This window comes from Hippocampus comes, unplaced genomic scaffold, assembly GCF_001891065.2.
Source record: "Hippocampus comes isolate QL1 unplaced genomic scaffold, H_comes_QL1_v1.1 scaffold327, whole genome shotgun sequence".
NCBI classification, from domain to species: domain Eukaryota; kingdom Metazoa; phylum Chordata; class Actinopteri; order Syngnathiformes; family Syngnathidae; genus Hippocampus; species Hippocampus comes.
The window spans coordinates 1,351,761-1,363,808 of record NW_017806221.1 but is presented as its reverse complement, the minus strand read 5'-3'; the positions used below and the strand labels follow the sequence as shown (position 1 = coordinate 1,363,808).

The 12,048-nt window shown below is 38.1% G+C and overlaps 2 protein-coding genes across 2 annotated transcripts in view; one reads left to right on the top strand and one right to left on the bottom strand.

Annotated features, from left to right (window-relative positions):
• LOC109507111 (antizyme inhibitor 1-like) overlaps window positions 1–406 on the bottom strand; it is an 11,063-nt gene extending 10,657 nt beyond the window's left edge. The window contains exon 1 of the mRNA XM_019856312.1: window positions 190–406. The gene's annotated coding sequence lies outside the window, so the exon portion shown is untranslated. The remainder of the gene's footprint in view (window positions 1–189) is intronic.
• A 3,954-nt stretch (window positions 407–4,360) lies between these two features.
• Window positions 4,361–10,894, top strand: LOC109507113 (V-type proton ATPase subunit C 1-A). The gene is made up of 13 exons (XM_019856317.1): window positions 4,361–4,516; window positions 4,811–4,963; window positions 6,156–6,223; window positions 7,406–7,491; window positions 7,667–7,761; window positions 7,986–8,077; window positions 8,562–8,660; window positions 8,736–8,804; window positions 8,966–9,058; window positions 9,265–9,358; window positions 9,652–9,749; window positions 9,887–10,013; window positions 10,339–10,894. Exons 2-13 carry the CDS (start codon window positions 4,832–4,834, stop codon window positions 10,435–10,437), a joined length of 1,152 nt encoding a protein of 383 aa, XP_019711876.1. The 5' UTR covers window positions 4,361–4,516; window positions 4,811–4,831; the 3' UTR covers window positions 10,438–10,894.
• The last annotated feature ends 1,154 nt before the right edge of the window (window positions 10,895–12,048 follow it).

The following is a 12,048-nucleotide window of genomic DNA, read 5'->3' as shown; positions in this document are numbered from 1 at the left end:
TATTTTTTTTTAGTATGTATAATAAACTCTCTTGTTGTTCTCGCGCGCGTGTGTGTGTGTGTGTGTGTGTGTGTGTGTGTGTGTGTGTGTGTGTCAAGAGCTAAGAACTATCAAAGAACTATCAAAGCAATTCAAAATAATTACCATCTTGAAAAATTGCAAATTCACCTTGTAAACATTTCTAATTACCTGAGTTAAGTCTTCATTGTCGTTGCCATGCCTTATAGATGAAGATAAAATCCTATCCAAGAGAAGTTTGTAGATGATGGACTTTATGGGAGGAATCAAAATGGAGCGTTTTAAGAGACAAATCCACCAAGTACAGAGCACATGGACCTATGCATGTTTTTTCTAATTACTTTTCTTCATTTGTTGTATCTCAGTTAAGTTCCTGATCTCTGAATATGCAACGGTCTGAGGCTGTGTGTTTTTTGAAGGGGCAGCATTTTGTATTTGCATATGTCCCTCCTCAAGAGGAGGATGCAGAGGAAAGCTTAACTACTTGCTGATCATGACAGAAATATCTTGGGCTGTTTTACATCCATGCCTATTCGCAAAGTGTCTTCAAAATTTAAAGAGTACTTTTTACACATTTTCAATCTAAAACTGTATATCTCATAGCTTATGAGATATACAGTCATAGGAACACAGTCAGAGATGTGAGTCATAGGAATTTTGAAATTCAGTATTTAAGGCATGTTACATGATCAGGTCAAATTGAAAGTCTGACATGTAATGGTATAGTGAAATCACTTACACTCACAAACTGCATGTGAGGGGCCTTTAGATGACTGACTTATTGCCTATTTATCTGTCTGACTACATGCTCTACCACTACAACATCACCCCCCACCCCCTACACACACACAACACACTCACAATTACAAGTGTAACACTTCAATTTCAGATTTCATGAAATTTCACTGTGAGACAACTATAGCACAGTCTTTTCAAGTAATAAAAACATCATTGATGTGTGTTAGGGCGGCCCGGTAGTCGAGTAGTTAGCACGTTGACTTCACAGTGCAGAGATACCGGGTTCAATTCCAGCTCCGGCCTCCCTGTGTGGAGGTTACATGTTCTCCCCAGGCTTGCGTGGGTTTTCTCCGGGTCCTCTGGTTTCCTCCCACATTTCAAAAACATGCATGGCGGGCTGATTGAACACTCAAAATTGTCCCTAGGTGTGAATGTTGGTGCGAATGGTTGTTTGTTTCTGTGTGCCCAGCGATTGGCTGGCAACCGGTTCAGGGTGTCCCCCGCCTACTGCCCGAAGACAGCTGGGATATGCTCCAGCACCCCCCGCGAGCCTAGTGAGGATCAAGCGGTTCGAAAAATGAATGAATGGATGTATGTTAATGCAGTGTTCATATTCACTTGGTATAATGTTGTCCATTAGCAAATTTAAAGATTTGAATTCCTTCTTATTTTGGAAACAAAATATTTGTCACATGAGAAAAAGCTTTTCCAGGATTCTTTTTAAAGTTGAAGTCTTGGACTGCAGTACAAAAGCTGTTTCGTGTTTTGTGTTTCTCTGACACTAAATACGACTCTATATGTAAGCCCAATCACACATTGCATCTAAAGCTGCTTCCAGTAACCCACAATGTTTAATTTCCATTGTTTGGATCATAATAGCCGTCCCAGCCCCTGGGTATGCAAGTCATGTGTACCACCCACTGGGGGGGAAAAAAACTCAGTGGCTGCACTGTGCAGCAGGAATTCAGGAATTGCAGACACTGTTTTCCAAATAGATTACCTCACCCCTGGATAGACAAGCTGGAATGACTTAAAGACAATTGAAAATCAATGATTCAGTTACGAAATCTCTAAAATGAGTTAGCATAACATTCCAATTTATGACTAAAATTATCTTGATTAATTCAGGGTTTGGATGTGACCAACAAGCTAAAACTGTTATATTGTGGGGTCTTACGTAACCGAAAATAGTGTCCTAAAGTCACTTAGCAGAAGTGTGGCTAAGTAAAAGAAACCCAAACAAAGATTCCTCTGACTCGTCAGAATATTAAGTAGGACTCTGTAAGGACACTCACTGCATATTCATGACAAATATTCCAAGGTCTATCCAAGTGCCTTGCCTCAGTTTGACATGAATGTTGATAGACTTTTTTATTGTTTAAGTGGCTTACAAACTAATTGGACAGATAGAATAAACATTCACATTTTTAAAAATTTGGGATGAAATCTGGCAGCACGGTGGTAGACTAGTTTGCATGTTCGCCTCACAGTGCATAGGTTGTGGGATAGATTCCAGGCTGCCGCCTTCCTGTTTGGAGAGTGTATGTTCTCCCCATGCCTGCGTAGGTGTTCTCTGGGTACTCAAGAGTCTTGTTTTTGGAACGTCAGAGGAAGCCAGAATACTCAGACTCAGATAAAGCCCATGGGGAGAGTACGCTAACTCCACACAAAAATGCTCCACTGTGAGGCAGAACCACTTGTTTGCTATTGTGCCTGCAGCAGTTTTTTTATTTCCGCATAAAGCCATCTAACTTTCTTTATCTGTGGGCTGTTCCCATAGATGACATTTTTTAACAATTGTATCAAAATTGTGGCAAGATATACAAGGACTGACGGCTCAACAATAGCATGATCTAAATAATGAGAATGGTTCACCCTTATTTCCCCGGTGTTAAGATAATGACAGTGACTTGACTATTTTTATACGTCAAAACTCAGCATTAGATAACATTGACAGTTTATCTACAGGCAAATGTTGCATGTTTATGCTGTTTATAAGAAAATTATATTTGACAGTCAGGAACAATTGTTTTACTGTTAGCATTTAAGGAACATGGAGTGCATGGACATGGATATTCTTACAGATAGAATGCATGGATTTTACTGAGCCTGCACTGTTAGGTTTCGTGTGTGTACACATCTGGAACAAGCAGTTCAAAGGGATGTGCATGAGAAAAATCTCACATTTCACTATATTCAAGTATAAAATTTGAGTCAGTATTTGCTGTATGCACAGATTGCACACGAGATATGGGAGTAATTATTTATCAATAATAATAATAATAATAATAATAATAATAATAATAATAATAATAATGATAATAAACTTTATTATTGATTTAAATTGAGCAGTGTACTACTTGGCAATTATCAGGCAGTGTCACTTTACAATCACCAACTCATGATGCACAGTTAGATGGTGTTGACGATGCATTTAGATTTCTACTATTGATTCACAACACAAATCAATTGAATACAGATTGCTTCTCAACTGCAGTATAATAAGCAATCATGAAAAGAAGTTGGGGAAGATTGAGCGTCATAGCAACTAACCATGACTCAGGAATTTGATAGTGTTTCTATACTCAAAATTAAATAACATTTTTTGAGCAAAGTAATTTTTCTCTAGAGATTTTTTTTTCCTGTGAACTGATGAGTATTGGTTAAGGGGTGGTAATAAGTTGCATGCACAAACACTAGACTCGCATAATTCATCCATTATGTATTGCTCAAACAACAGTTGTATATGTTTTTGACTGAGAAGATTCAGACAATACTTTCAGCAGAAACCAGCATTTCTGCTACAGCTTTTGAGATTGTGTGAGTCCTGATAACATCCCAGCAGACTGGAACTTAGCCAGCCATGGGCAAAGTCACCCTGCTGTTTGATGTCAAGGGTTGGCTCCAGTCAGACGAAGCATTGTGTCCCAAACAATGAACCCCAGACCCACTGAACTATAAACATGTCCCTTTGGGGGCGTTTTCCTTAGAATCTGTTCTGGAGACACCCAAAGTCAGGAAACCTGAGGCCACTTTTCTAAATTTAGTGTCTCTAAAAACTCAAATGCTGCTGACTTGGCATCCAAGAGCATTTGTGTACTTCTGATACATTATTAATGCACTTGGAATGTTGACTAGCCCTGAAATCTGGGGTGGAGGCCTCATTGTTTTTTTGTATTATAAGGAATTTATTTTACATCTAATTGAAAAAGTAATTCCCACAGCTTTAAAATTGGTATCTTATTTTTATTATTGCCCCTTCCCAGCCACCCCTCATTTTTCCTTCACTACTTAATAACTTCTACTTCAAATTAAACAAAAGCTGAAAAGGGTACGTCAACATGCATGCAAGTAATTATACCAAGAGGTTGTACTGTAGACTTTGGATCTCTTAAATAAATCCCCTATTTGCACGGGGGATTTATTGTATTCTAATGCAAAATAATTTATTCACCGGTATATTTTTACTCTGCTTAACACGTAGTCTACAAAGGTGAAAGAACCCCAATGATTTCTGTTCACATTTTGCAATTGGACTTCTGCAGTAACCGTAACCAACCAGCGACTGGCGCTTCTGAGTTTTGTTTCAGTGTTGGCGAGAACTTCCGCTTCCTGTGGCTGGTCAGCTGACTGATGCCACTGTCAAGAAACCACACCAACAGTGGTTCAATGGCAAGCAGCAATGATAGCTAAATTAACATTCGAAAATACGACACAAAAGGTTGCATTTGTCTCTTAACGACTCCATTTAAATATACGGGTGAGTAGAGGACTTCAAATATTTTTGTCTACCCGTACTAACCAAGACCTCTTCCACCATTAACCCCAGAAAGCTAATAAATCTACCGGTGGCTAATCCCTCTCAAATTTATTCTACCATTACCACCTTTTATTATTAGTGTTGCCGGTTGTTAGTTTTATATTTACACTATATTGCGGTCCATTAGAGCGGGAGTTGTTTTTGAGACACAGTACAACAAAAATGCTGGAAATTGGAAATTTCTCCCAAACTTAATACTGCTCTGAAAATCTTAAATACATCTTGTCTCTCAAGATTTCTCTGGCTGCCAGGATAATGACTGAGTTTTGGTTAATCTCTGCTCCGGGAGAGAAGACATGCCAGCAAACGTGGGACAAAATGATGACGGCCACCACACGTAATAACAACCTTTCAAGCAACCACAAGTTCAGCATCCCCGACCTGAAGGTTTGTATAGATTTATCTGACTCACTGGATTTTTTTATTTTTATTTGGTCGACATCTTTGAATTGATTGATTTGCAATGATAAGGGGTGAATAGACACAGCAGATACACTGTCTGGCCAAAACATTAGGTACATGCTTATAGTGACTGCCACACGAAGAGTTATATCGCATGAAATATTGTAAAACACAAATATTATTGGGACTGACAGAATTTAATTTAAACTGAGACATGTCATTTTTGTTGTTGCAGAAGTCTTGATACAGCTCGTCTTGGATTTCAGTGCTGTATTTCAGTACAGTACTGCATTTTAATTTGAAAAGAAACCTTGGCTCCCCGTGACTTAATCACTTAAACACATCTCTGAAATCATCACAAAGTTAAATTTGTCCATTTATTTTCAAGTAGTCATCAAAATTTCTGAGATTGTTATTTTATGTTAACGCAAAAATCTGATATCGAATGTAACTTCTAAAATTTAAGATCAAGTAAATCTGATATACCATCAGAATAGATAAAACAAATTGTATTTGATTTTGGATGAGACCTAATAGTCCTTTTAACAGATTTGCATTTAAAGTAATTAATGGTTTAGTCTCAAATTGGTAATTTATTCTTACAACTGCAACTGTGTATTGTATTCTTTTATTGAACCAAATTAAAGTCTGTATTTTATATGCACTGTTTTTTGTGACATGAGCACAATGCCTAAATACTTCCGTCTTAACAAAACATTGTTTTAAATGTATATTGTTTTCATTTAAGAATAAATAACCCCAAAATACACTCACCTAATGAATCCACTGTCAAGAGTAAGCCACTTCTGTGTAAGGGAAGCAGCCTTTAAACCGATCTTTTGTTTGCATGATGAAGTGTTGATTTGGTGAAGTTTTCATCCAGAGCAGCTCAGCTCGTCTGGTTTGGTTCTGTCTGTGCTTAAGGTAAGTAACCCCATTGACCTTGATGCCACACGGCGCTGCAATGCGCTCCTGGAACTTTTAGTGATGCACGAGTGGCTCTGGACAACAAGGCGCCATCCTAAGTACACAAGGCCCCCTAGTTGTCACTGTAGGCTGACTGGATCACAGAATTCACTGTTTAAACACAGCCTGCCTAACCTTCTCCTCAAACGGAACCGATTCTCATTCTAATTAATAATGCATTTTTGTTCTTTGCTTGCGTGTCCATAATTAGGTGGGGACGCTCGATGTCTTAGTTGGGTTGTCTGATGAATTGGCCAAATTGGATTCCTTTGTTGAAAGGTAAGTTAAATTTGCAGTTTCGGTTTACAATCTGTCTACTGTATGTAGTGCTATATGCGTTATTGATGTTGATGCACACAGTCCATGGAAGTTCTCTGATTATATGCAAACATTCCCAGGTTCCTGATAGGACTGGTTTAATCCCTTCTCCTCTCTTGTAGCAATGAGGAATTTCACACGATGCCGAGGCTAGCAAGACCAGCTGTCCAAACCTGGCAATTTGCAGTTTAGTGGCACACCAGCAGCTCTTTCATTTGTCATATTTATAGCAAGGGGCTTAACTTTTTTTAGTATGTTTGAAGGTCCTCTGTAGTTCTGTGTAAAATTTGGCATCAAAATCTTCCACGCAGCGTTTACCGTTTTAGCTTCACTGTGCTTCCTCTGCGGATATTGTCATGAATGTGGAAGGGAAAACTAACATCTTGGTTTGACTTTAGCCTGCCTTTAATCCAGTTCCTTTTTGAAGTTCCCCAATGGTCTTTGGAAAAATGAACTCTGCTATTATTATTGTCACAACCAGAACAAGATGGACACGGAATTGGATAGTAAACATAAATGTGGCGATGTGATTTCATTTGAATTTTTGTTCTTGGCTTCCTGAACCGTGTGGCGAAAAATCTTTAACTATGAATGGCTGCCAATTTTGTCATGTCTCTATCTCAACAGGATTATATGTAACCTTTTGATGTGCTTTTGTATGTTTGTGTTAGATTTTTAGGATGATGTGGTGGTTTTGTTTGCAGAATGATTTCAGGGGTTTACATTGGCTTTATGTATGCAATTAGTATTAGCACAATTGGGCTGCACATGATATCGAAATAATATTGTCATGGCATTATTGGCCCATGCAATCTGCATATGTCAAAGACATCCAATAAATGTCATATTGAATTAGAAGCTTTTATCCGACTTTGGTCAGTCAGATGCAACCTTAAACAAACATCGTCATCCAATAGGTGAACAGTATCAAGGGGCATTACAATTAATGTAAGAATATGTTGAGCTATCGTATTTTGCTGCATGAGAAAAAATAATTTCTTTCATGAGATAATAGAAGTGTTATTTTCTTATCAAGAGAATATACCGTAGATATTACTATAGTCATCACCCATATCGCATATTTTTCCAATAGCATGCAGCCCTGTGGCACGACATGTTTTGATGACTCTCAACTGTTCACAGTGTTGTGAAGAAGGTGGCCCAGTACATGGCAGACGTGTTGGAAGACAGTCGAGACAAAGTGCAGGAGAACCTGCTGGCCAATGGAGGTACACCAATCATTATAATTCAGACCTAAAAATAAATAAATAAATAAACATGATTGTCACATGCTTGATTGTTCTACATCATACTGACAAATGTTTAGGCTGCCTATTGTACTCTCATTTGACTCATATTCTACCTGAAGTCTTTTTCATTCTGTAATTTTTTTTTTTTCCATAGTTGATCTTGTCACCTACATCACAAGGTTTCAATGGGACATGGCCAAGTACCCCATCAAGCAATCACTTAAAAACATCTCTGAAATCATCTCAAAGGTATGACACTTGCACTGAAATATGACATGTGATTACCAATACAAATATGCAACAGATTTTTATTTTTTTGTTTTTTTTTAATTTCAGAGCCTTTTGTTTTGTGGTACTTTTGTTACTTTAGTCAGTTCATGGTGGCATAACCTGCACCAGTGTGCTGCATTGAGGTCTGTTCTCAAATAGGGTGTGTAATTTTTTTTTGTTTGTTTGTGATTCTTATTTTACAGCAAATCACCCAGATTGACAATGACTTGAAGACCCGAGCATCAGCTTATAACAACCTGAAAGGAAACCTACAGAACCTTGAAAGGAAAAATGCGTTAGTTAGCCTTCCACAACCTGCAATTAATCATGCTGGGATAGATACAGTTTAATTGCAAATGTGCGAACAAGTAGAGGTATATTCAGTATATTCTGCTAGTTCTGGCTAGTGTCAGTGATTATTGAAATACTTTCAACCTTAATACTTGTTTGTTTAAGGGAATTGAGCAAAAATTTTTAGCTTTAAAGTCCTCAAGCAGACCTGATGTATTACACTGTAGCTTACTCAATTGAATATCCCACCCCTTGACATTTTACGTTAGAATATCCATTCCCTTTATGGGTGACAAGGAAGCATCAGTGTGGTGTCATTTTGTGCTTGACAAATGCTTATTCATCAGTCAAGCTTCAGAAATCAATGGCTTTGCGTGGCCAAGTCAGTGTGGTCTTAAAAGTCAGCACAACTCTGAAATGCTTTGTCAACATTGATCTCCCTCACTGGGTGAAAGCTGTGGTTTTGTAATACTATTGTCTGCCGGTAGAGGGAGCTTGCTTACGAGGAGCCTGGCTGACATTGTCAAGAAGGAAGACTTTGTTCTTGACTCTGAGTATCTCATCACCTTGCTGGCTGTTGTTCCAAAGTGAGTATGAATATTTGATCAGTCGCAAGACCTGTAAAATATGGGGGGAAATGACCTGCTTGGTTGCACTTGCAGAACATCTTATGCTGACTGGCAGAAAACCTATGAAACACTTGCTGAGATGGTGGTTCCACGATCCTCAAAGTAAGCAGTCGCATATGGTTTGAGAAAGGCACAACTTTGCAGAGTGTGTATTATTTCAATTCCTTTGGGGTTCTTCGATGTGTAGTACAGTATATAATTTCACAATTTATAGATACAGCACACATTTCTTTATAGCATCATAACACTCTGTTTTCTTCCAGTCTTTTGTTTGAGGACAACGACAGTGGATTGTTCAGTGTGACTCTGTTTCGGAAAGCCATTGACGACTTCAAACACAAAGCCAGAGAAAACAAGTAAGGCGTTCAACCATGTTGAGATTACTCACAGCGAACAGTCCTGAGTAGTTAATATGGAGAACCAGGTCAAGGGTAATGGAAATGTCAGTGAAGAATTTCAGCAAAAGCGTTATGATGTTGTTGTGAAGCGTTTTAGAGACCTAGACTTTCACTTAATGACAAATCTAAATACGGTACATTCATCCAACCTTAACGTCCTGCAGGTTCTCTGTGAGAGACTTTCAGTACAATGAAGAGGAGATGAAGGCAGATAAAGAGGAGATGACACGACTATCTACAGATAAAAAGAAGCAATTTGTAAGTGCAAACAAAAAGCTATGATTATACCGGTAAGTTTAGCTACTTGGCGATAACAGTAATGTTTAATGATAGTAGTTTTTGTGTTGGAAAATGTTTGACCAGGTAAGAAAAAACACACAGTGTTGTGCTGGATATTAGTCGAAAAAGGTCCTGTAACGACATTAACATTAAAATGTGGGGTTTCCTTCCTTGACAGGAAGGTGGACATTTTGTGGTATTGGCCACATATAACACTTCCACATACAATTCGCAGTAGTCTTTCTGTACCTGAAATGTACTTAACGGTGCAGGGACCACTTGTTCGATGGCTGAAAGTGAACTTCAGTGAAGCCTTCATTGCTTGGATCCACATCAAAGCACTGAGGGTCTTTGTGGAATCTGTTCTGAGGTACTATGCCAAACAAAACTGGACTGCAGTGTCTTGGTAGCATTTGCATCACATTCACTGCAAAGTGAAACACTTTGCACTGATGTGTTTTAATGTCGTATTGTGACATAATTGTTGGAAATGTGGTGTCCTTTCAGGTACGGGCTTCCAGTGAACTTCCAAGCCATGCTACTTCAGCCAAACAGGAAGACTACAAAGAAGCTGAGGGAGGTGCTCAATGAACTCTACAAACATCTGGACAGCAGTGCAGCAGCAATCTTAGATGTAAGTGCTCTGGACATTCATCTTTGGGTTTTTATTGCTCATTCCTACCTCACTATATCAAGAAAAGCAAGCGCATAGATGCAACACTGACTCTAAAACTACATGCAAAGGTTAGGAGCATCTTCAGTTATCCAGTCATCTAGGATCGTTTGGATATTCTAGATGTGTAATCAGACATAGCCAAACTCTGCTGAGAACTTTGCATAGGAAGAGCAATATTAAAAATCCACCAAAAACTACATTGATTGCTTTAGGGTGCATCTTCCACCCTCCGACTTGTCAAATTGCTATTTTTGTGAAATTGTACTTTTTTTTCTCCCCCTAGTCGGCCATGGATATTCCAGGTTTGAATCTGAGCCAGCAAGAATATTATCCCTACGTTTATTACAAGATTGATTGCAACCTTCTGGAGTTCAAACTGTAAGACTTGGCCCCACTCTATTTTCAAGGTGATCAGGAACAAATTTCTTCTCACTTGCTCCCATCTTCTGGGTGTCACACTTGAATGTCAGTGCTACATGCTCATTCCTTATGGGTAAAAATACACATAGACAAGCTTCTATCACTTTTAAAAAGGAACTTTTAAAGACTTGTTTACATTTGTTTTGAAGCCACACCTTGTGAAAATCATGGTGGACATTCATTGTTACATTTCTATTCCACACGTCCTTGTGAGTATTGCTAACTGCATCTTCTATGTTGATGTTTAATGCTTTGTGTTGACATAAATAAAGGTGGGTGTGTGATTGTGTGTGTTAAAAACACAAGTGTTGTGTAGAATACTTAAAAGAGAAGTATCTCTAAACGTTATTGTTGAAAGTGATTGACAACCGTCCCTTATAAATTGTGTGAAGTACAATAAAAAACAAAAAATACATATTGTTCATGACATTGTCTTCTGTTTAGGCTTGTGGGCACTGTTTGCATAGCAGACTATTTCAACACTAACTGTTCAAAAAAAGTGTCAAGTCAACACAGAAAAGCCCAAGATGACAGATATTATTAGAAATGCACTCTGCTTTTATTGACATTTTAAACATTTTCCACCTCATTTCAAAAGCATGTCATTTTTTGGAAAAGCATGCACACTCAACCTTGCCATTGTACTCAATAGGCTATAAGTCTAATGTGCCTGAGTTGGTGACTGATGATTCACAGCGTCAGTATTTCCACATTTTACCATGGTACGGCCTCATCCCAAAATGAAATAAAGGAATCTTTCCCCTCAAATTTCTCCACACAACAATCCATAATAACAATATGATTTTAAAAAATGTCTACAAATTTATTTAAAATAAACTTATGTTCTCCGGAAAAATAATCCAAGTTCACTTCATTCAGTCCATCATGACTGACTACAAATGCATCTTTGAGGTGCATGGTGGATGAATGGTTAGCGAATCCGACTCAAATTTTATTTTATTTATTTTTAAGATGTCCTGTTTGGCTGCTAGATCATGTGGAATGGAGGATCTGTGTCCCCTTTATTCCAGATCAGGTTTTCTGTGTAACAATAGAATTTGATGTACTGCAACCATTGCTGTTTGCATTTTGAATTTGTGAAAATTGCAATCGGAAAGAACTAAATTTACAGGGGAGAGAAACAAACAAAAAATAAACAAGACAGAAAAATATACAGAAGGAAAAACAAACAAACAAAGTGATACATGAATGCTATAATGTCACATTTGAGTCAAGTTTTAAATGAGACATTGTGCCATGTGCCAGAGTGGCTGCCTATACAGCAGCTCCTATATTTTGTTCTTCTACTTCCTTTCATAACTTTGCTGCTGTGAATTGGAATTTCTCCCTTGTGAAACTAATAAAGGTTTTCTTATCTTATGCTTTGTGATATCTGCCTCAGTTTTGAGGTTTAAATCAAGGTTACGGCGTTTTAATTGCCTTCTCGACTGTCGTGGGTTTTCTCCATGCTTCTACTCAAAACGTGTGAACCTGTATTTGTTTTCTCTCAAACTAAATTGTCCACAAGTGTGAGTTTAAGTGTGAATGGTTGGTTTTCTCATGTGTCCTGTGA